This window comes from Hemitrygon akajei, chromosome 16, assembly GCF_048418815.1.
Source record: "Hemitrygon akajei chromosome 16, sHemAka1.3, whole genome shotgun sequence".
NCBI classification, from domain to species: domain Eukaryota; kingdom Metazoa; phylum Chordata; class Chondrichthyes; order Myliobatiformes; family Dasyatidae; genus Hemitrygon; species Hemitrygon akajei.
This window is the reverse complement of record NC_133139.1, coordinates 27,545,112-27,570,863: the sequence shown is the minus strand read 5'-3', so window position 1 is coordinate 27,570,863 and position 25,752 is coordinate 27,545,112. Positions and strand designations below refer to the sequence as shown.

The 25,752-nt window shown below is 46.1% G+C and overlaps 1 protein-coding gene across 1 annotated transcript in view; it reads left to right on the top strand.

The window, feature by feature from the left end:
- Window positions 1-25,752, top strand: part of LOC140740328 (uncharacterized) — a 74,608-nt gene that overhangs the window by 11,489 nt on the left and 37,367 nt on the right. Inside the window, exons 5-10 of the mRNA XM_073069479.1 lie at window positions 1,491-1,662; window positions 7,550-7,600; window positions 9,122-9,230; window positions 9,414-9,531; window positions 11,818-11,988; window positions 21,578-21,996. Of these exons, the coding sequence (XP_072925580.1) occupies window positions 1,491-1,662; window positions 7,550-7,600; window positions 9,122-9,230; window positions 9,414-9,531; window positions 11,818-11,988; window positions 21,578-21,996 (1,040 nt within the window). The remainder of the gene's footprint in view (window positions 1-1,490; window positions 1,663-7,549; window positions 7,601-9,121; window positions 9,231-9,413; window positions 9,532-11,817; window positions 11,989-21,577; window positions 21,997-25,752) is intronic.

Genomic DNA, 25,752 nt, shown 5'->3' with positions numbered 1-25,752 from the left:
AGTTTATTTACACAGTGGTAGATGCCCGGTATGCACTGCCTTGGGAAGTGGTAGAAGCAGGTATGTGGCAACATTTAAGAAGATTTAGACAGTGGCACGAACAGGAAGGGATCAGAGGGACATGGACCTTGTACGGGCAGATGGGATTAATCTAGACTGGCACAGTGTCGGAGTAGACACCATAAACCAAAAGGATTTGTTCCTGTGTCAGTTCTTCCATGTTCTATATTTATGTTCTGTTACGTTAAAATGATGTATGGATATATGTTGAGTTGACATGACTCATGTCTCTTCTAATCAGTCAGTGCATGGAACTCAAATGAACCTCTGGTATTCAAGATTATTTATTGTCATTCCTCAGTAGACGAGTATAAAGGGGAGCAAAATGATTGTTACTCCGGATCCAAAGCAGCATAAAACACACAATAAGCATAAAGAACACAATTAAAAAATCACAATAAGTATAAATATAGAAGCAATGCTATAAACACAATGTACAAGTATCTATTATATACACAGACTGATTGTACATAAAATCACACTAGCTGATGAGTAAGTGGTGGTGTTGTGGCGAGTTAATGGGTTGAGGTATTGATCAGCCTAATGGTTTGGGTGAAGTAACTGTCTTTGAGTTAGTGGTCCTGGTGTGGACGTTAAGTTTCCTCTTCCCTGATGGGAGTGGGACAAGTTGTCCATGAGTCCTCCGTGATATTCCTGGCACCTTTCTATAGATAGGTCCTTGACGGTGGGTCTGCTGGTGCCACCCATCAAGGTCCAATGGTGCACACACCCTCAACAAGTCTATTCCAGCTGGATCTATTCCGAAGCCCCTCATCGATCCTGATTATGTAACGTAAGGAAGATAGTCTTGTTAGTGAACACAAAACAATTATTTATATAAAAGAGTTAATGTTTCTGGCCAACGCATGGGAGACACAGTGGCATGAGTACAATCCCGTAGCCTCCATGATGCAGGTTCGATCCCGACCTCCTCTGCTCTGTATGGAGGTTGTACGATCCTCTTTAACTAACTGGAATTTCTCTGAGTGCTCTGATTTCCTCCTGTAGTCCAGGAAAGATGCAGGTTGTGAGTTGCCCCTAGTGTAGATACAATCTGGGCGGAGTTAATGGGGAGAATATGTTACAGAGAAAATTAGTGGGGAAATGAACATCTTTTTTAACATAATAGAACATGGAAGAACTGACACAGGAACAGATCCGTTTGGTTTATGGTGTCTACACCGACCATTGTGCCAGTCTAGATTAATCCCATCTGCCCGTACAAGGTCCGTGTCCCTCTGATCCCTTCCTGTTCGTGCCACTGTTTAAATGCTGCTACGTATCTGCTTTCACCACTAAAAGTGATTGGTGTGTGACAGCATAGACTCGATGGGCATGTGCCTATGAAGGGCCAGAGAGGTTTCGCACAAAGTTCAGATCTGTCTCCATGCTAATTGCAACTCATTGCAAACTTGACTTCACTTTCGCAGGAAGTACCCGAAGATTGAGGCTGCAGATGAGAGAGAGCGCTACAAGGGAGTGTTCAACGACCAGTATGCAGAGTACAGAGAGCTGCACAGTGAGATCCACGCTGCCAACAGGAAGTTTGCAGAGCTGAAGACCCTGATAGAGAAACTGCCCCGTTACACAGAGACATCAGAGGTCAGCGAAAATTAGACATGCTGTACTGCCTCCAGAATAGGTTCACAACCCACTAGGACTGCCTGGGGTTTTTGAGAATCAAACATTAATCATTGGGACACTGCTGTGAGCCCATAGAACTTAGAGAGTTGTAGCAGTTATAGGCCATTCAGCCCTTTAAGACTATTCTATCATCAAACACGACCATCCACATTGGCACCTTGTTCCCACCTTCTCCCCGGATCCCTTGATCTGCTTAACATCAAGAAACATTGCTGCCTCCTTGGATATCTTTAATGGCTTGTCCTCCTTTGTTGTCTGAGTGGAGAATTCCACAGGTTCACCATCCCCTGAGTGAAGTGATTTCTCCTGATCTAGGCCCGTTATCCTGACATTTGTTAGCCCTGGTTCGAGACACCTCAGCCTTTGGAAATATCGTCCCTCTTTCCAGTCGGTCTCGTCCTGTTACAAAGACTAGAGGTTCCGACATTCCAAGGTTCATTTATTATAAAAGTATACAACTCTGAGAGTCTTTTTCTCCACATAGCCACAAAACTGAGAGAGAAAGAATAACAATAACAAGCCACCCTCCCCCCTCCCGCACGAAACGCAACAAGGACATCAACCCCCAAATCCCCCTCCCCCACACAAAATAAAATGAGAAAGAACCGGCGTAAACGCAGAATATGAAATCCCCTCTTATCTCTAAACTCCAAAGAATACGGGCCTGTCAGCTTGGCCATTCCAGGGAGCGGTGTGGTAAGCCTCCAGCGCACTCTCTCCGTGGTAAGAACACCTTTCATCAGGTAAGTGCCAAGGCTCTGTCCTCCTGTACTTGGTCCTCTTGCACCGAAGCCAACTGCTTACTGCACCCGGACACTTGCTTTCAGCGATGATGTGCAAGAGCACCCAGGTCACACTAATCTTCCCCCTTTCACACCCATCGCAGATAACAAATCGCCTTTCTCCTTTCAAAACCAAAGCTGATCACCTCTCATTGATCCATATTACACAGCGTCCGACTCGCACTTGGCCACTCACCCAACTTGTCTAATTCACGTTGTAGGTCTCTTGCGTCTTCTTCACAACTCACGTTGCACCCCTTTCCCCAAATCTGGCTCACCTACAAACTTGGAAATATTATATTTGGTTCCGCCAGTCAAATCATTAATCTGTATTGAATAGTTGGGGCCCCAGCACCGATCGCTGGGCCCACTAGACTATGCTCCCCCTGGAAGAAAGCTTGTTTATTCCTACCCTCTGTTTATCTGTCAGCCCATTCTCAATCTAAGACATGGCACAGATGGGATAAAATGAGCTTTATTTGCCTATGCACATGTAAACACACAGTGATACGTGTTGGGTTGTGTTGAGAACATGCTGGGGGCAACCTGCAAATATCGTCAAGCTTCTGGTGCCAATGTAGCATGCCCACAACCTACTAACACTAACTCTTAATTCTTCGGAATGTGGGAGGAAACCGGAGCACTCAGTGGAAACCACATTGTCACGGGGATAAAGTACAGACAACGGCCGGAATTGAACCCCAGACTTACAGTTGTAAAGTGTTGCACTAACCGCAATGCTGTCATAAGAAACATCGTTTTTTTTTATTAAACACGCCTGTTCCATTTTCATAGAGACTGCTGGGGCTGGGAGGCCATCTGATGAAATCTCCAGGAATACATTTTGACCAGGGTTGGTAAATCAGAGCCTGCTGCAATTGCAGGACATCTAATCTGGTTTTCTTGTGTATAAGGCCCCTCCTCAACAGCCTGGGAACACAGCAAGGGTCGGAGTGCCTCCCCAATAACCTGTCTCGGCAGCTAACGTGTCCACCTCCCTCCCTGTCAGCCTCTGGGGAGGAACGTCAAATTGAGCGAGGAGGGAGTGGTGGGGGAGAGAAAGGCGAGGTGGGAGGTGCGGAGAGAGGGAGGAGGGATGGAGCATGGAGGGCGAGAAGAGGGGGGTGAGGAGTGGAAGAGGAAGGGAATGGGGAAGAGGGATTGAGAAAAAGATGGATGGGGAGAGGAGAATAATGAAGGTAAAGTGGGTGTGGGATGAGCAGAGGAGGGGAATAGGAGGAGGATTGAGGAGGGATGTGGATTGTTGTAAAAACTGTCCTGGTTCACTAAAGGAACAGGTCTTATCACCCTCCCCCATCCCAGTCCATGTATGACTCCAGAACCACTCACAGGGTTAACTGCCTCCTCGGTTCAGGTCAGGAGCAGGATATGCTGTGGGTAAACATTCTCCAGCACCAACTGTTGACTGCAAATATTTAACAGCACTTGGCTTTTGTTTTCTTGAGCCTGAGTTGCTGATAAGTAGCTGACAGTCTGAGGAATGTTCCTCACGTTATAAAATCTCCACAATTCATCGCAAGTTTAGGAAAACACAAAGCCACCCCAGGGCCAGCTGCACCGACCGGGTAGACAACCTGATGTCTAAGGTACAGTTGCCGTCAGTGGCAGCAGCTCTTTGCTTAAAGGTCCTGGGGACATTACCATCCACCATCAGCTCTGTTCCTGGCCCACCACAACATCCACGCCTCTTTCAGAAAGGCCAACTTGGTTGATCAGAGAACCACAGGATCTCAGAAATTTACAGCACAGAAGGAAACCATTTGGCCCTTTGTGTCCATGATAGCCAAGAAGAGCTGTCCAATCCAGCCCAACCCCAGCTATTAGTCAATTACCTTGCAGAGCTTCAAGTGCTCATCTAATTAGATATACATGTGCTGAGAATTCTGCCCCTCCCTCTCTCTAGATTCCCCACCAATTCTTGGCTCTGGCTGAAAAATTTTTCTTCAACTTTCTAATGCTTCTACTAACGACTTTATGGGTGGCAGTGGAGCATTGGACCCATATCTGGTCATCACTGGCAGTTACGGGAGACGCCATTGGACCCATACCTGGTCATCGCTGGCAGTTACGGGAGACGCCTGTGGAGAGTAGGAGGGACACTGCAGTGAATGCAGAAGCCCAAGATGCAGATCCAGGTGGAGCCACCACAGGTGCAGATCCTGGTAGTATTAGCAAATGTTCAACAAAGAACCTTGAAGATTGAGGTGGAGAAGGGTTCTACGTAAACAACAGTTGAATGTAGGTCAGTCAGCTGTAACAATATGGCCTCTGATTGTGAACCTCTCCAGTAAAGTATCCACACTGTGCAGCCTTCTAGTAATTGTGGATTTTAAATTGTATCTACGCTTCATCTGTTCTAAAGACCCACCCAGTCCTTCCACATAATCAAATTTCTCCAGTCCTGCAGCACTTGCCAAACACAAGACCTCCACCACACTGACGGAGAGCAGCAGATCAGGCAGAATAACAATGAGTGTGCCGTTCCCTGAGACAAACCTCCAGAACTCACTACCCAAGAACCTCAGGAAGCTGGCTCGCCACCACCTCCTCACGTGAACGGGACTCAGAATCAGATTCATTTATTTATCGCAGGCACACTGAAACACACAGAGAAATGTGGCGTTTGATTTAACAACCAGCTCAAGTGTCACCACACATTCCAGTGCCAACGCTGCATGCCCACGGTGTTCAGCAAAACATTAACAGCAAAGCAAGCCCCTTTCCCACACACACACACACACACACACACACACACACACACACACACACACACACACACACACACACACACACACACACACACACACACACACACACACACACACACACACACAGGTCAGAGGTGGAGACCTGTGCAAGGAAGATATTAAAGTGCAGCAGGGTGTGTGCCATCCCCAGTAGCACTATCTTCACCATGATGAGGTAAATCCCGGTGGCAAGAGTGGTCCCAGGACAACCGGTCCTACATCTTGGCCGCAGGAGGCTGCCGGGTCCTTGGTTTGTTAAGGCCCGCCTATTGCGCACCGCCAGCACATTGCTTTTCTGTCCGGGTGTGCTCCCTTATCCTTGTCTCAGCTGACTTCCCACAAGGAAGTGGGGCTATTTAGCCATAGCTGAGGCAGTGGTTGACAGGCACCAGGGCGTATCCACACAGTGGTGGGCCTGCACACCACGTCTCTGGGGCCCACTGCTGCTCCGAGATCCCCTGTAGTTTAGCCTGGGACTGTAAGATACCCAGTTTCTGCGTGTGGCCCCGAGGAGGCAGTGCAGGAGTTTAGGTGGTGGAGAGGCTCTGTACTGGCAGGAGGACACACATGCACACACACACTCTCTCTCTCTCTCTCTCTCTCTCTCCCTCTCTCTCTCTCTCTCTCTCTCTCTCTCCCTCTCTCTCCCTCTCTCTCCCTCTCTCTCCCTCTCTCTCCCTCTCTCTCCCTCTCTCTCTCTCTCTCTCTCTCTCTCTCTCTCTCTCTCTCTCTCTCTCTCTCTCTCTCTCTCTCTCTCTCTCTCTCTCTCCCTCTCCCTCCCTCTCTCTCTCTCTCCCTCTCTCTCTCTCTCCCTCCCTCCCTCCCCTCCAACCCCAGGACAACCCTTGCCTCTAGCATCCATTGGACTCGCCAACTCACAGACATTGGCCTCTGACTTGACTCACAGACTGACTGCTTCAACCATCAGGCCTCGACCTCCAGTCTTTTGATCTTCAGTATCAACCACAGGATTCACTGATGATGGGACTCCGAACTCCGGTCCCTGAATTCCAGGCTTCTGTGGGAGGAAATAGGAACCTTGGTCTTGGTAGCAATGCTTACATTCCCATTAATGTTTTTTTAAATCCTGGAAATATTATATTGTAATTTACCCTTTACTGTGCCTATTGTCTTGTTTATTAACTATTGTACTGTCTTGCACTGTTTTGTGCCCTTTATGTAGTCCCGTGTAGGTCTGATGTCTAATGTAGTTTTGCATTGTTTCAGATAGTCTAGTGTAGTTTTGTGTTGTTTCACGTGGTCTAGTGTAGATTTGTGTTGTTTCACGTAGTCTAGTGTAGTTTTGTGTTGTTTCACGTGGTCTAGTGTAGTTTTGTGTTGTTTCACGTAGTCTAGTGTAGTTTTGTGTTGTTTCACGTGGTCTAGTGTAGTTTGTGTTGTTTCACGTAGTCTAATGTAGTTTTGTGTTGTTTCACGTAGTCTAGTGTAGTTCGTGTTGTTTCACGTAGTCTAGTGTAGTTTTGTGTTGTTTCACGTAGTCTAGTGTAGTTCGTGTTGTTTCACGTAGTCTAATGTAGTTTTGTGTTGTTTCACGTGGTCTAGTGTAGTTTTGTGTTGTTTCACGTAGTCTAGTGTAGTTTGTGTTGTTTCACGTAGTCTAATGTAGTTTTGTGTTGTTTCACGTAGTCTAGTGTAGTTCGTGTTGTTTCACGTAGTCTAGTGTAGTTCGTGTTGTTTCACGTAGTCTAGTGTAGTTCGTGTTGTTTCACGTAGTCTAGTGTAGTTCGTGTTGTTTCGTGTAGCACCAAGGTCCTGGAGGAACGTTGTTTCATTTTTACTGTGTACTGCACCGGCATTTATGGTTGAAATGACAATAAAAGTGACTTGACTTTACTTGACTTGACTAGACTTGACTTGTATAGTTTGTGTTCTTATTCCAGGAACTCTGAGTAGGTTGCCTTTCCACAATCCATAACCCATTGTAGCCATTCCAGTAATTCCCTGGCAGAGATCAGCTGATACAGCACAAACCAGGGATCAAAGCTGGGACTTTTCATTTACCCATTGTGTCTTTATGGAAACTAAGCCCCAATCATTAGGGTTCCTGCTTTGGACCATGAAGAGAAGGTTTTGCATGCATCTATGAGAGAGAGAGGTGGGGTAAAATGGAAATAAATACTCTTTTCAAGCAAAACCAACAGGGTTGAGGGAACTTGGGACGTGGAGGTAAACATGATGGTGAAATACTTGTGAGATAACTGAACTCTACTCAGAAACTGACTCACACAACACTCATCTCACTCTGACTTCCACCCTGTCCTCTTTTCTTCCCAGGAACACAAGCGGATCATGAAGATCATAGAAGATTATAAGGAGAAAAAAAACGTAAGTGATCCTCATTGCAATGGGAACACTGAATGTCTGGGAAAGAAAAATAAATTGGAATGGGAAGAGGCTACCCAACCCCTCGATCCAATTCCAACATTAAAATAGACTGTGGCTAGCTAATCTGTACTAATTCTAGAAAATTCTCAAAAAAAATCAAGTGACAAAATAGAAAAGGTTGAACAGAAAGATGAATGGTTGCGTGGTTATCTGCAATGATGGAAAATGTCACTAATTGATGAATTGGGTACAGGAGGTTGGAAATAAAATGTTGCTGATGCAACTCCTCATTCTCCCCACTTGACGAGTTCTTCACAAGGCTGATCAACTGGCTTAAACATCCAAGAAATTTGCCTCAAACTAGATTGGAAAAGGTTAGTTTCTTTGATGCTTAATGAGGAATAAATATTGTCCAGAACGTCCTGGAGACCCCCACAACCCCAGCTCTTCCTTGAAACAGTACTTGGAGGTGTTCTATATCCAGCACAGAACAATATTTCATCAGAAAGGTAGCATCTCCGACTGTGCAGCACCACTCAGTAGTGCGCTGAGTGTGTTAGCTGAGATTAGTTTCATTTCACTCATTCCTGGACTGGAATTTAAGAGTACGGGAGTTGGGACGTAATGTTGACATTATGTAAGATATTGGTGAGGCTTATTTTGGAGTAATTTTATGCAATTTTGGTCACCTACCTGCAGGGGAAATAGCAGTAAGATTGAAAGAGTGCAGTGAAAGTTTACAAGGATGTTGTCTGGGTATGAGGACCTGAGTTATAGGGAAAGGTTAAATAGATTAGGACTTTATTCCCTGGAGTGTAGGAGAATGAGTGGAGATTTGATAGAGGTATACAAAACTAGAAGGAGTAAAGATATGGCTGGTGCAAGCAGGCTTAGTCCACTGAGGTTAGGTGGAACTAGAACTAGGGGTCATAGCTTAAGGGTAAAAGGAGAAATGTTGAAGGGGAATTTTCGAGGGAACTTCTTTACTCAGAGGGTGGTGAGAGTGTGGAACGAGCTGCCAGCAGAAGCAGTGGATGCAGGTTTAATTTCAACATTTAGGAGACGTTTGGATAGGAGGGGCATGGAGGGCTGTGGGTTGATGGGACTAAGCAGAATAATGGGTTAGCATGGAGTAGATGGGCCAAAGGGCCTGTACCTGTGCTGTAGTGCTCTATGATTCTATACCTGTGAGGATTACTGACCGACTAACCATTTATTACCCAGTGCCCAGAAGACGGTGAGCCACTTTCTAGATTAGTCACAGTCAGTGCCATCGCAGCTCGTTTGCAATTGAATGAGCCATTTTAGTGGGCAGCTAGGGAGTCAGCTCATGGTTCTAGAGTCACATGTAGAACAGGACAAGTGTGGTTTCTAGCGTGGGACTTGAATCCACAACCCCCTGAAATACTATGGCCTGATGACCCCTTTCTCGAGATGGTCGAGCAATGGTCCTTGAGAAGTGTTTCCATGCTAACGGGAGAATAATTCTGTCACCTGACTGCAGCTCTTTCAAATCTACAGGACCCAGCATTTGTGGAGAAGAAACAACGATGCACCTACCTGAAAAACAAGCTCTCGTATATCAAGCAGCGGATCCAAGAGTATGATCTAAAATGTGATTCCTCTGGGAGTTGCTGAAAAACTGTTCATTACTATTTCATATGCTGTATGAAAATGTTCGCATTTTCTTACCAGAACCCACTTGGCCCGTCGATTGTTTGCCAGTACTCAGAGTAACGCCATCATCCCCCCCCCCCCCCCCCCACTTATTTCTCAGTAACTTATTCTGCCTCACACGCCCTGCTTCTCCTAGTACTCAGCACCTACACTCCAACTGCCAGGCTTTCGGGAAAGGGAAGATATCAGAGCGCTGGTGGAAAACTCGCGCAGTCACAGGAGAACACGCACTTCAAGCGGGGCATTCGCTGTCGGTATTTATTGATGTTGGTTGAGAGCTAAATGGCAATCGAATCAGAAACGAGAAGATCTGCAGAAGCTGGAAATCAGAGTAACATGCGCAAAATGCTGGAGGAACTCGGCATCTATGGAAAAGAGTCGACAGTCGACGTTACAGTCCCGATGAAGGGTCTCGGCCCGAAACGTCAACTTTTTACTCTTTTCCACAGATGCTGCCTGGCCTGCTGAGTTCCTCCAGCATTTTGTGTGTGTTACAATGATGTAAGTCCAGTGTGATCCCCTACTCTTCTGTCTAACGGAATGCTACATTACAATAAAAAATCTGTAGCAATCCATTCATTGGAAGAGAAGGAGATCGCAACAGACCTACACCATTATTTAGTTCTCAATCAACATTATTAAATACAGATTACCCAGTTATTACAACATCACTGTCTGTGGGAGTGTTCTATGTGTTAATTGACTGCTCTGTTTCCCACATTACAACAGAACTTCAACAGTATTTCATTAGGTGTGAAGTATCTCAAAGTGTCCTTGCTTTGTGAAAGGTGCCATAGAAGTATAAGCACAAGAGATTCTGCAGGTGCTGGAAATCCTGAGCAACACACACACAAAATGCCAGAGGAACTCAACAAGTCATCTTGGCTTCTACAAAAGGGAATAAATAAGCAGTCAATGATTTGGGCCGAGACCTTTCATCATGAAAATATGAGACTCTTTTTTGGGTTTGTTTGTTTGCATAGTGTGTCTGCAAAATAAAAGTACTTTTGCAACCAAACAGTGTAGAGGGAGCTTTACTCTGTGACCTGGATAATTTTTTGTGACGTGCTTTGTCTTGGGCTGTTTTGTGACCCAGGTCTGAATTCTGCATACTGCTGCAGAGTGTCTTCAGCCAAAGGGTGGTGAGTCTGGAATTCATTGCCACAGACGGCTGTGGAGGCCAGGTCATTGGGTATATTTAAAGCGGATGTTGATAGGTTCTTGATTAATAAAGGCGTCAACGATTACAGGGAGAAGGCAGGAGAAAGGGGTTGAGAGGGTTAATAAATCAGACCTGATCCAATGTTGGAGCTGACTCAAAGGGCCGAATGGCCTAATTCTTTATATGGTCTTGTTAAAAGTTAGCAAGTCCTTGAAAGTACTCCTTGGGAGGAGAGGATATCAGGGGTGCCCCGTGCATATCCATCTCTGTAGAAGCATTACTGTGTCCTTTCTGAAGGTTAGTGGGCTGGGAGCTTACCCTGATGACATGACCCATTTGACCAACAGAAGATGTGCAAGTGCAAGCAGTCATTTTGGCTGCGTCTTCCACATTGGGACGATCAGTCCATACTCCTAGTAGGATAGTGGATCCTTGCCAAAGAAGATGAGACCATCCACGTGGAGCATCATGGACCTTTCCTGTCTAGGAAACCTGAGGATGCTTGGTTGTTAAACTGGCAGGAGCTGGAGGCAAAAGTCTCTATTGGGCTGGATAGGAGTGCTGTCCTTCACCGACACCAGCTGTGCTTTTGCTGACCAAATGCAGAAGGAGCTGTGGATTTCTGCCCAGCACGAGGAGACACTAGGTCTCTGCAGGTTTGCAGGTGGGGAGGGTGGTCTGTTCCTGATTTAACTCACCTGCTGGAGTGGAGCTTATCTAGGAGACTAATGGAAAATACAAGGGATTTTACAGATGCTAGACATCCAGGGCAACGCACACAAAATGCAGGAGGATCTCAGCAGGTCAGGCAGCATCTATGGAGCAGATTAAGCATTCAACCTGTTGGGCCAAAACCCTTCATCAGGACTGGAAAGAAAGGGGGACGGAGCCAGAATAAAAAGGTGGCGGAGTTGAAAGAGTCCAAGCTGGCAGGTGATAGGTGAAGCCATGAATGGGGGGTGGTAGGTGGGTGGGGAAGGTAAATGAAGTAAGAAGCTTGGCTGTGATAGGTGGAAAAGGTAAAGGGCCGGAGAAGAAGGTATCTGATAGGAGAGGAGAATGGACCATGGGAGAAAGGGAAGAAGGAGGGGCACCAGGAGGAGGTCATAGGCAGGTAAGGAGAAGAGAAGAGGTAAGAGGGAATCCAGAATAAGGATAATTGGGAAATCGTTCCACCTACATCACCTCCCCAGCGTCAATAATCCACCTGCAGTGTACAGATGATGTTACATACACATAGATTTGAAGGAAGAGCTACAAGCCATCGTCAGCTTTTGCCATAGCGTTTGAGAGAATGGGCCTTATTCCAAACACAGGCAGAACAAAAGTTCTCCACCAACCTGCCCTAGTTACACAATTTTGCCCCCTAATAACACAGGTCCCTGGGAGGCATGGACTATTTTCCATATATCCAGAGCCACTTCTGTGAAAAGGACAGGGCTGATGATGAAGTTAACCCTTTCCTTTACCGTGACAGCACCGCAGTGTCTGAGGAGGAACTCAGCATGGTTGCTCGTGGTCGGCATGGATCGGTGATCCCTACCCTTCCGTAAGCTTCAGACAGGCATTTTACAGCACTGCAGAGATACAATCAACCAACCCTCCAAACCACGGCAAAGTTCAAAGCAAATTCATTATCAAAATATGCATATGTCACCATATACTACTCTGAGATTCATTTTCTTGCAGGCATTCTCAGTAGAAAAAAGAATTACAATGGAATCAGTGGAAAAACTACACACAAAGACTGACAAACAACCAGTGTTCAAAAGAAGACAAACTGTGCAAATACAAACAAAATCAAATGATAATAATGATAAATAAGTTATACTGAGTACATGAGTTGTGGAGTCCTTGGAAGCGTGGGGCTGGTAGCATCACAGCCTGATAGGAAACATCAGTCCCCAAAAACAGAAAAGCCTGCAAAAATTTGTAGATACAGATCAGTCCATCACAGGAAAAACCTTCCCCACCATTGAGCATGTCTTCAAGGAGCACTACCACAAGAAAGCAGCATCTCTCATCAAGGACTTCCATCATCTAGGCCATGCTCTCCTCTCACTGCTGGCATTGGGAGGGAGGTACAGGAGCCTTAGATCCCTCAGGTTCAGGAACGGTTATTACCTTTCAACCATCAGGCTCATGAATCAGCATGGATAACCTCACTCAGCTCAACACTGAACTGATGCCACAACCTATGGATAAATAGTTATCACCTTGTTCATGGCCCCAATATCAGACTCCCAAAATGCAGTCAAGACCGTGAGCTCTATGACAAACGTTGACTTCAAGAGACAATTTGTAATTGGACAGGAGATTAGACCACACTTGGAGTACCGTGTTCAGTTCTGGTCACTCATTATAGGAAGGCTGTGGAAGCTTTCAAGAGGGTGCAGAGCAGATTTAGCAGGATGCTGCCTGGATTAGAGAATGTGTTTTATGAGGACAGGTTGAGTGAGCTAGAGATTTTCTCTTTAGAGCAAAGGAGGATTAGAGGGGACTTGATAGAGATGTATAAGATGGTAAGAGTCATCAATGGAATGGACAGCCAGCAACATTTTCCCAGGGTGAAGGTTTCCAGAATGAGAGAGCATAAATTGAAGGTGATTGGAGGGAAGTATGTGTGGGGGGGGGCGGAATGTCAGAGAGAGATTTTTAGAGTCCCTGGAACACACTGCCGGGGGTGGTGGCAAAGATTAATATATTAGACACTTAAAAGACTCTTAGATAGGAACATGGATGAAAGAAAAATGGAAGACTATGCACAAGGGTAGCATTTGATTGATCTTGGAACAGGTTTAAATGTTGGCACAACATCATGGGCTAAGGGGCTTGTACTGTGCTGTACTGCTCTATGTTCTGTGTAAGCATGCCAACAGTATCCACATCACTGGATTAATACAAAACAGTTTTCATCACTGCCACTAACATTTCCCTCCATCAAACACTACCCAGGTGAGGGTGATGAGGCTGCCCTGGAGAAGTTCAGTCATATTCTGTGTCCCTGCAAAGATCTGGGGAGCAGAAGGGAATCCTTCCTCGTTCTATTTGCTTCTCATTTCCGACCGGGAGCATTTTGATAGTGAGGATGCAGGTGTGAGCCATCTGAATTCACGTTGCTTCTTTTTGATTCCACAGCCCATATAACCTGCTTTTTCTCTCAGTGAAAGCCCCAGTAAAAAGAGCAAACTTCCAGAGATCAGAACAACAAAGAGGTGGTTGCAGGAGACAGACGAGATGCTACAGGATTGCTTTGAGTCAGTGGACTGGACCATATTCAAGGACTCACCTGTAGATCTGAATGCAGACACCATGGTTGTCACAGACTTTATTACAACAGTTGTAGATAGGTGTTTCCCTACAAAATCGTTCAGTCTTCCCCAACGAGAAGCCCTGGATGAACCATAAGATGCACAATCTACCGAGGGCCAGATCAGAGGCATTCAAGGCTGGTGACCAAGAATGGTACAAGAGACCCAGGTATGATCTCCGGAAAGCCATCTCACAAGCAACATGGTGATTCCGGATTCAACTCGAATCAACAAAGGATGCTTGACAATTGTGGCAGAGCTTGAATGCTATCACCCTTTATAAAGTTAAATCAAATGTCAGGGCTTCGCTTCCCACTGAGCTCAATGCTTTATATACTCACTTTGACTGTCAACCATGGAGGAACCATCATCAACTCCCACAGCCAAGTACTAAAAACCTGTGCTGATCAGCTGACTGGAGTATTCATTGAGATCCTTAACTCCTGATTTGGCTGTCTGAGGTACCCACCTGCTTTGAGTAAGCTTCACTTGTACCGGTGCTTCAGAAGAACATGGTGATCTGCCTCAATGACTTTCGTCCCGTAGTACTTACATCCACAGTGATGAAGTGTTTTGAGAGGTTGGTGATGAAACATATCAACTCCTGCCTGAGAAATGACATGGATCCACTCCATGTTGTCTACCAGAGCAACAGGTCCCCAGCAGATGCCATCTCATTGGCTCTTCATTCAACCATGGAACATTTGGACAGTAAAAATGCATCGCTTTATCAACTACAGCTCAGCATTCAACACCATCATCTCCTCAAAACTAATCAATAAGCTTTAAGATGTTGGCCTCAATATCTCCTTGGGCAATTAGATCCTAGACTTGCTCACTTGTAGACCCCAGTCAGTTTGGACTGGAAACAACATCTCCTCCACAATCTCCAATAGCACTGGTGCACCACAAGGCTGTGTGCTCAGCCCCCTGCTCTACTCACTTTACACAGCTCCAATGCCATATTCAAATTTGCTGATGACATCACTGTGAATAAAAGGTGGTGACGAATTAGCATATAAAAGGGAGAATGTAAATATGGCCAAGTGCTGCCACAACAACCTCTCACTCAATGTCAGGACCAAGGAGCTGGTTATTGACTTCAGGAGAAGGAAACCAGAGGTCCATGAGCCAGTCCTCATCAGGGGATCAGAGGTAGAGAGGATTAACAACTTTAAATTCCTCACTGCTATTATTTCGGAGGACTTGTCCTTGCACGTAAGTGTAACTATGAAGAAAACATAGGAGCCCATCTACTTCCTTAGGAGTCTGCGAAGATTCAGATGACATCTAAAACTTTGACAAACTTCTATAGATATGTGGTGGAGAGTATATTGGCTGGTTCTATCGCAGCCTGGCATGGAGACGCCAATGCCCTAGAATGAGAAACCCTACAAAACGTAATGGATAGCAGCCCAGTCCATCACCGGGTAAAGCCTTCCCCACCGCTGAGCACATCTACATGGAGCGTTGTCGCAGGACAACAGCATCTATCATCAGGGAGCCCCCTCCACCCAGTTCATGCTCTCTCCTCGCTGCTACCAGCAGGAAGAAGGCACAGGAGCCTCGGAACTCACACACCAGATTCAGGAACAGTTATTACCCCTCAACCATCAGGCTCTTGAACCAAAGGGGATAACCACTCAATTCCAATTGAAATGTTCCCTCAACCAATGGACTCACTTTCAAAGACTCCTCATTTCATGTTCTCAAAATTTATTGGTTAATTATTTATTATTATTATTTCTTTTCTTTTTGTATTTGCAGAGTTTGTTGTCTTCTGCACACTGGTTACAAATGTTTCACCATATACAGCCTTGAGATTTCTTTTCTTGCAGGCATTTACAAGAAAATAAAGAACTACAATAGAAATATTTTTTTTAAAAGTATACATAAACAAAGACTGACAGACAACCATTGTGGAAAGAAGACAAAAATGTGAAAATAAAAAGAAATAAAAATAATACTGAAACTATGAGTTGTAGAGTCTTCAAAAGTGAATCTGTAGATTGTAGAATCAATTCAGAGTTGAGGCGAGTGAAATTATCCACACTGGATTAGAAGCCTGTTGGTTGTAAGGCAATAACTGCTCCAGAACCTGGTGGTGTAGGACCTAAGACTCCTGTGATTCTGCCCAATGGTAGTAGCGAGAAGAGATCATGGCCTGGATGGTGGGGGGGGTTCATTGATGATGGATAAGGGGGAGACTATTTAGGTCTGTAATGAGGAAACTTTCTTCTCACAGAGGATGGTGAACTTTTAGAAGTCTCTAACCCAGAGAACTGTGGAAACGAGGTCATTGAGTTTTGTTGGAAACAGAGATTTAACGCACTCAGGGGACCAGTACAGGAAAATGGAGCTGAGGTAGGTCAGTCATGAATGACCTTGATGAATGGTGTAGCTGGCTCAAAGAGTCCACCCGCTTTATATCCTGTCTTGTTATAATGTCTTGTAACTAAATTTTCAAACTGTCCCACTCGTTAATTTGAACAGACAGTAATTCAAAGGCAAAAGCATTACACTGCCACCCACACCTGTTGCTCAGGGCCTGCGTATGCCTGCAGTTGACATTAAACCAGCAGGCCACATTCAAAACAACTGTGTGTAATCTGCACTTGTTTTCAATGTGACCTCATCCACTGGTTTAAGGTCACCTCCAGGCACGTCCAGGCCCCGAGCGGTAGAAGGATTACTGAACTCTTCTTCCACCGCCTACGTCTCCGAGCCTACTAATTCAACAAGGATTCCCCCTCCCCCCAGTGATGATTCATTCTCCCGGCTTCTACGCTCCTCCTCCTCCTGGACACCCCCATCGGGCCTTCTACCTGCTCTCGACCTTTCCATCTCTAACTGTCGCCGAGACATCGACCGTCTCAACTTCACCACCCCCTCTCCTATTCTAACCTCACTCCCTCTGAACACACTGCCCTCCACTCTCTCCGCACTAACCCCAACCTCACCATCAAACCTGCAGACAAAGGTGGTGCTGTAGTAGTCTGGCGGACGGACCTCTACCTCACTGAGGCCAAACGGCAGCTCTCCGACACCTCCTCCTACTTACCCCTGCCACAGAACCCCACCAAAAAACATCAATCCACTGTCTCCTGCACCATCTCCACCCTCATCAACTCTGGACACCTTCCTCCCTCAGCCAAAAAACTCATAATTCCCACACCCCGCACAGCTCAGTTTTACCTCCTCCCCAAGATACACAAGCCTGACTGTCCCGGCAGACCCATAGTTTCGGCCTGCTCCTGCCCCACCGAACTTGTGTCTGCCTACTCGGACTCCATTTTATCCCCCATAGTTCAGACTCTCCCCACCTACATCCAGGATACATCCCATGCCCTTCTCCTCTTCAATAACTTCCAATTCCCCAGCCCCGACCGCTTCATTTTTACCATGGATGTTCAATCCTTATACACCTCCATCCCACATCAAGAAGGCCTCAAAGCCCTCCGCTACTTTTTGGATAACAGACCCCACCAGGTCCCCAGCACCACCACACTTCTCCGGTTGGCGGAGCTTGTTCTAACTCTCAATAACTTCTCCTTTGGTTCTTCCCACTTTCTCCAGATCAAGGGTGTAGCCATGGGCACTCACATGGGCCCCAGCTATGCCTGCCTCTTTGTGGGTTATGTGGAACAGTCTATGCTCCAAATCTATACTGGCACCACTCCCCAACTTTTCCTTCGCTACATCGACGACTACATTTGTGCTGCTTCCTGCACCCATGCTGAGCTCGTCAATTTCATCAACTTTGCTTCCAACTTTCACCCAGCCCTTAATTTCACTTGGTCCATCTCGGACACTTCTCTCCCCTTTCTTGATCTCTCGGTCTCCATCTCCGGAGACAGACTATCCACTGACATCTTCTACAAACCCACTGACTCCCATAACTATCTTGACTATACCTCTTCCCACCCTACCCAATGCAAAAATGCCATTCCCTATTCCCAGTTCCTCTGTCTCCGCCACATCTGCTCCCAGGATGAGGCTTTCCGTTCCAGGACTTTTCAAATGTCCTCTTTCTTTCAGGATCGTGGTTTCCCTTCTGGCGTCATCAAAGATGCCCTCACCCGCATCTCCTCCACTTCCTGCACTTCAGCCCTTAACCCATCCTCCCGTCACCACAACAGGGACAGGGTTCCCCTTGTCCTCACCTACCACCCCACCTGCCCGGGGGATCCAACACGTTATCCTCTGCAACTTCCACCACCTTCAACAGGACCCCACCACCCAGCACATCTTTCCCTCCCTACCCCTCTCAGCTTTTCGCAGGGATCGTTCCCTCCACGACTACCTGGTCCACACGCTCCTCCCCACAGAACTCCCACCTGGCACTTATCCCTCCAAGCGCAAATGCTACACCTGTCCCCACACCTCCCCCCTTACCACTATTCCGGGCCCCAGACAGTCCTTCCAGGTGAGGCAACACTTCACCTGCGAGTCTGCTGGAGTCGTCTATTGCATCCGGTGCTCCCAGTCCAGCCTCCTCTACATCGGCGAGACCCGACGCAGATTGGGGGACCGCTTCATCGAGCACCTCCGCTCCATCCGTCACAATAGACAGGACCTCCCGGTTGCCACCCACTTCAACTCTGCCTCTTATTCCCATCTAGATATGTCCATACATGGCCTCCTCTACTGCCATGATGAGGCCAAACTCAGGTTGGAGGAGCAACACCTCATCTACCGTCTGGGTAGCCTCCAGCCTGGTGGTACGAACATTGAATTCTCCAATTTCCGGTAATTCCCTCCCCCTCCCCCCATCCTAGGTCCCTCTCTGCCTCTCTCCACTTTCAACTTTCTGCTCCTTTATCTCTACAGTTCTTTCATGCTTATCCCCTCCCCCCTTTATCCTTCCTCTGATTGGTTTTCCACCTGGCGCCACTAGCCCTTCCCCCTCCCCTCAGCCCGAAACGTTGGCTACTCTTTTCTCACGGATGCTGCCTGACCTGCTGAGTTCTTCCAGCGTCGTGTACGTATTCTAGAAGGATTACTCATGTGTAAGGTTTCGACCAAGCACACGAATGCTGAGTCCCGCTTTGGTGACTCAGCACAGAGGATGCTGAAGCTGTCCTTGAAAAGACTCAAAGAAAATCAACACGATAGAAAAGAGCTCTGTTTCAGAACAGGCTGAGAGCTGACTATTTCTATATGAAAGAATCAAGGGATGGAGAAAGAGAGAGACAGGGAGAGACAAAGAAAGAGTTCGTAAGAAAGACTAGCATCCTCATAATGCCATTCCCAACTCTCCTGTGAAAGGGTTTAGCATCCAATCGCATATCAATGGTGTGGCTACTGTTGTAATGTAAAAACCATTCACTCAGCAAGATATCACAAATGGCAATGACCAAATGGAGTAAAATTCCAATAATCCAGCGATTTCGGGACTTTGGAGGTGCCAAACGGGAAGATTTTCTGGACCACTGAATATTATTCCTATAATAACCCAACACACTTTTAATTCACTTTTGTTTTAAGAGGTTACACAGCAATATAATCATTGAACCTGGTGAGATTAAACACAGCAAGAGAAACAGAACACAAATGAGTTTAACGGGAGTGCAATAAATAGGGTGCAGTGTGTTTAGTGATACGTGAGAGATGGGGTTTGGGCAAGTCAAAAGGGAATACACGAAACAGCACCCGGTGTATTTAAAGGAACATAGGAAACAAGGTCCTGGTGACTTTAAAGGGACATGCAGGAAATGGAAAAAGGTGAACCTGGTGCCAGACAATTGTGACTTCTGAGTTACGAGATAGCAGATTATCAGGGTTTTAATGCAATTTTTAGAAAATCATGCTTTTTTTTGCCATATTTAACATTGACCCCCAAAAAACAAGGCCAAAATCATGCCATGGGAACTTTAATACATACTTCACAGTAGAGGGATGATTCAGCATCTTATCTGAAAGGTGGCAGGCAGCCCTCACTGCGCAATGCTCCTTCAGTATTGTGCTAGAACATCAGTACAGGCTTTTGTGCTCAGTTGTCTGGGCTAAGAAGTGAACTCACAACCTTTTGACTCAGATTACTGTGCAGTACTCTGAGGCATTGCTTCACCTTCAGGATCTTCGATTCACAACTTTGAAAAAACTAGGGAAAATATTTAGACAAGTATTCAGGAAGGATTAGAGAGATCATGCCATTTATCTTCCCCCTCACCTGGCTTCACCTATCACCTGCCATCTTGTAGTTCTTCCCCTCCCCCACCCCCACCTTCTTATTCTGACTTCTTCCCCCTTCCTTTCCAGTCCTGATAAAGGGTTTTGGCCTGAAGCATTGACTCTTTATTCCTTTCCATAGATGCTGCCCCATCTGCTGAGTTCCTCCAGCATTTTGAATGTGTTAGAGAAATTATCAAAAATTAGATAAGGAGATAAGTGGGTCTGTGTTTTTTTCAAGATTCCCTGGAGATTTTTTGTGTTTGTGGATTTAGAAATTCACTTTGTCTGTTTCAGTTGCTTGATGTTCTCCAGTTCTTGAATGGTCTATCCAATTTCATTCTTGGGGGAGTACTGAGGTTGTAAGGGGATAGCATAGAGTCAAGGGTGTTCTCATCAAAGGCAGGGTGTGGTGCATGGCCAAGTGGTTAAGGTGTTGGACTAGTGATCTGAAGGTCGTGAGTCCGAGCCTCAGCTGAGGTAAAGTGTTGTGTCCTTGGGCAAGGCACTTAACCACACACTGCTCCAGTCAGTCCACCCAGCTGAAAACCGGCAAAATGTTGTGGGTTAACCTCGCGATAGATTGGTGTCCTATCTGGGTGGGTGAGTCTCGCAGTCACTTCACACCTCGGAAACCAACATAAGACTTTAACTTATTTTTTTCATCAAAGGCAGAGTCTCAATGGAGTTCTTCAAAGATATCCTTCCAGTGCTCAGTTCCTGTTTGAGCTCTCTCTCAGCTCCCTCTCTGAGGCAAGTACTTTGACAGTAAATGGTCTTAGCAGCACTAAATAATCCATTCATCTCATCTTTAGGTCACAAGTTTCTTGTTGGTCCATAGCTTTCAGGCATCTGTATGTTGTTTCTTTCTTTCAGTTGTGGGTTTTAAGAAAGGAACCATGACCACTTATGGTAATTACAGTGAAAACGCCCTCAGCTCTGCCCATTGATCCATTTGCATCAATGTCAAAGCCATCATTTATTGCCTATCCTTTGATTCTTTTGAACTGAGCACTTTCTTGAGAGGCATTTAAGAGTTAACCTCATTGCTGGGTTAAGTGTCACCTATGGACCAGACTGGGTAAGTATAGCAGATTACATGTCAAAGGCATTGCTGAACCATATGGGCTCGCAATAACTGGCTGAAACTAGAAAACTAAAGCCACCCTAGGGTAAGTGAAAGGATAAAAGGGTGGATAGATACGTGCTTTTTTAAAAATTCAGGCCTAAACTGAATTCAAATTCCACAACTTCCAAGGTGGAGTATGAACTCACAAAAATGCTGGAGGACTCAGCGGGCCAGACAGCGTCAATGGAAAAGAGTAAACAGTCGACATTTCGAGCTCCTCCAGCATTTTGTGTGTGTTGCTCAGATTTCCAGCATCTGCGGATTTTCTCTTGTTAGTTGTATGAACTCACTTCTCTGGATCATTAGTCGAAGCCTTTGGATCGGCTATACCCCAAAATCCACCCCGTCCTAGTGCCGAACTGCTCCCCCAGCATCACAATGCCAGCTCCTCTATCAAGAGGGACAATGGACGTGATCTCCAGCAAGTGAGCGCGCCAAGAAAAACGCAGGAACGTGGCCTTTTCTGACATCACATCCATCAGTTCAAGCGGGATTATGGAAGATCCTTCTCGTGTGGCTCTCCTCAGGAGTTCACCAGCTTCTCTTGGTGACATGCAAGCCATCATCCTCCTCAAAGGCACCACCTCCGTGCAAACTGGGACCAACCAAAGCTGTGCCTCAGCACTTGTCCTCACCCCCGACCGCCTCGCTGGATATCTGCTTCCCAGCTCCAATACTGCAGCGGAACCAAATCACACCATGAGCGGAAAACAGTTTCAGGTCCAAGCTCAGCCATCGTTTTACAGTGCCCGGGTGGCACCCGCATTCCGCACACGGGCACCGAGCTCTCCTGAAGTGGATAAAGTTACACTAAAAATTTGGGAGGCAAAGGTCCTCCAACAGCCCATCCTCTTGGTGCACACCCTCCCTCCTCCTGACATTCAGATCCATGGGAGGACCCTACTCAACAGGGATCAGTTCCTTTTACCCAGGGAGCCGTCTCTCAGTGAGAGAAACATCAATAATGGAATGTACCACACCCTTCAAAAATATGTCACCAAGTTCATGGTCGCTAAGCACCAGGGGCTCCTCCCCCACCATCCTGTACCCTTTGGAGACAAGGACAACTCCGAATGATAAAACCAGTGCTGCCTCAGCAAAGAATTTTATCCATTTTATTTAGAAATGCAGTACGGTAACAGGTCCTTCTGACTCAACGTGTCCGCAGCACCCAATTGCACCCATGTGACTACTAGCCCATAATCTTTGGAATGCGGGAGGAAACCGGACCGCCGGAAGGAAACCAATGTGGTCATGGGGAGAACATACGAACCATTTAGAATTAGCAGTAGATTTGACCGCGGGTCGCTGTCACTGTAATAGTGTCAGGCTAACCCACTAACGAGCCACTCCAAAACGCCACCTCATTTTCTAATCCACTGGCTCTGATCATGGTGGGTGTGTGACCCGTCTGACACCAGACGCGCTGCTCGGAGTTCCAAAGTGGCGAGAGATTTTCAGGATGACAGAGGAAGCTTAGAAAGTCGCGATGCCCTCTTTGATTCAAGGAAATCGCTAGCCCGGGAGGTGTGAGGCATCCAGGAAGGCACTGAGCACTCGAAATCCTTCTGGACACAGGTGGAGGCGAAGCTCAGCTTGCGGGATTACCGTCGGAATAATCCACCACCTGTCCTGTCCAGCTCCGCCTGCCCTCCTACTGCACCACCACCATGCCCCAAGGAGCCCCCACAACCACCACTGGGCAAAGAACTCGCCCCAGAGTCACAGCACAATTCCTGCACGGGTCTCTTCAGCCACTCAGACTGGATGCGTGTCACCCTCAGTGCTGAGGACCTGGCTGGGAAGAAGAATATTTAAAAGAAGAACAGAAAGCACTGCAAACACTCCACAGGTCAGGCTAAATTGTGGAGAGGGAAACGGGGGTCGACGTTCCTAGTGGATGGCCGTCCGATGAGAAGTCACTGGCCCGGAAGCTGTATCTGCAGTACCTACTGAATACTGAAGGGCCTTAGACAGAGTGGAAGTGCAGGGGATAGTGGGAGAGTCTAAAACGAGAGGGCACAGCCTCGGAATAGAAAGGCAACCCTTTGGAACGGATGGAGAAGGAATTTCTTTAGCCAGAGGGTGGTGAATCTGTGGAATTCATTGCCACAGGCAGCTGTGGAGGCCAAGTCATTGGGTATATTTTAAGTGGGGGTGGGGGGGGGTTAGTAGGTATTTAATTAGTAAGGTATCAAAGATCACGGGAAGAAGGCAAGAGAATGGGGTTGAGAGGGATAATAAATCAGCCATGATGGGATAGCAGAGCAGACTCGATGGGCTGAATGGCTGTGATTGTTATATGGTTATGGAAATGTTAATTGTCTCTTCACCGCTGCTCCCTGACCTGCTGAGTATTTCAGCATTTCCTTATTTTAAATTTCAGATTTCCTACTTCTACCGTCCTTTAAGAGCAGCCCTAAAACCATGTTTACCCTCCTTTGTTTATAAGTGTGTGTTTGTACTAGAAAGCGACTTTGATCCACCTGTTTCTTTTTATTAGCACTTTGACTCATTTATTTTTGGAACCAGTAATCAAACATCAATTGCTAACTGGGTCGCTGTAGCATAAATACATAAAAACTACAAATGAGTAAAGACTCATCGTTGGGGGAGTGTTTCCCGAGTTTCAGTTGGGAGAGGTGGGTTTTCTACCAGTTTCGGTAGGTTTTCCATTTCCCGTTCTGCCCAATAGCGCTGGGGGGGGTTTAATTTAATCACTTCCACCGATTTCACAGCGAAAGGCCCTTGTTACGAGTGAGGGCAGTCGGAGTTAATGAAGCTGAACTTTCGCCTTGGACTCCAGTTTGTTTATCTCAGTTGAATGATTAAACCTCCTCGCTGCCATTTTTCCTTCTCAGTAACTGGCCGAAACCGTACCAACCTGGAGGGAGAGCGCGGGCAAATGGGTGGTTAGTTTAATTCTCGGGATCCTGTGGCACCGAGTGGTAGTGGAGATCACTTCTGGATCCAGAGAGAGAGAGAGAGAGGACAGAGAGGAAACAATACAGATATAGTTTTTGGAATAAATTGCGTAAAGCGAGAACTCCAGACACCACACCGGTGAGCGGACTGAGAATTGAAAGGTAAGGCACTTTCAGGGTTACTTTGAAGTAGACACGTTGGGTCTCCGTTTTGCAACTATTTCGTTCCACAGATGATCTCCGATACTTTTTTTAAAAGGTGTTTTTATATTACTTTCGAAAGTTGTGTGTTAATTAAATTCAACCTTTGGAACAAAAAACGTGCAAGGTGATTGCGAGTGGTGTTGAACTGTAGGTGAATAATCCGGAGAAGTTTGTGGGGGGGTCTGTAGAGAGAAAGAGGCGCACAGAGGAAAGGAACCTTACACCTTGGTAAAATACTACGTGTTTCTCAGTCTAATCACCCTGAATAAAAGCTCTTTAATTTTTGCAGCAAGTCTAAACGTGTGTTAAGGTGGGGGAGGTGTAACTCGCAGAAAAAAATTGTTAAGGATTGATTTTTCGTTAAAAAAATTAGTTTTATTTATTTCAGATTTGAAGCACGTGATTTGCTATTTAAATAGTTCCCACCACCCCGGTAAAGGACAATGCGAGCGAATATGGGAATACATCTTCTATAGTTCTGAAATTTATCACTGGTTTTCGTGTATCCCTGCTTTAAACTGTCCTAATTGATCAAATCCCTGGAGCGTTAATGTCATGCGCAATTGTTAGTTCTATTTGCATTTCTTCAGAAGGTGGGGGAGCTCATGCCTGCGTGCGTTAAAAGCGGACTACATTTACCTATTGTCGTTTAGAACATTAAGGCACAAACACAGGCCACTCGGCCCTTAACGTTGTGCTGACCTTTTAACCTACTCCATGATCAACCTAACCCTTCTTTCCTGCATAAATAACCTCCATTTTTTCTATCATCTACGTGCCTGTCTAAGAGTTTGTTAAATGCCGCTAATATATTAGCCTTGAGCGCTACCTTGTTCGGGCGTTCCACATACACACCACGCTGTTTTTAAAAAACAACCACATATCCTACCTCTGACGACCCCCCCCCCCCAAAATTTCCTCTAGTCATCTTAAAATTGTCCCGGTATTAATAATTTCTTCTCTGGGGGAAAAGGTCTCCGACTATCCACTATCTATGCCTCTAATCATCTTGTAGATTCCATCAGGTCACCTCTCATCCATCTTTGCTCCAAAGAGAAAAGCCCTAACTGCTTAACCTGTCTTCATAAGACATGGTCTTTGGTCCTGATGGCATTCTGGTCAATTTCCTGTGTCCTCTCTAAGTTTTCCACATCCTTTCTATATTGAACACAATGTTCCAAGTGTGGTCTAACCAGGACTTGGAGCTGTAAATCTTCCACTCAAATGCAAACTAATGAAGACCAACACACCATATGACGCCTTAACAACCTTATCAACTTCCGCAGCAACCTTTGAGAGACCTATGGACATGGACCGCAAGATCCCTCTGTTCCGCCACACTGCTACAAATTAACCATTAACCCTGTATTTTGCCTCCAAATTCAACTATCCAAAATGAATCACTTCACACTTTTCTGGGTTGAACTCCATCTACCGCATCTCAGCCTGGCTCCTTCTCCTGTCAGTATCCAAACAACCCTCACACAACCCACAAACGTGGTATTATCTGCAAAATTACTAACCTGCCCTTCCTTTCTCATCCCAGGCATTTATACAATAACATTTAGAACAAA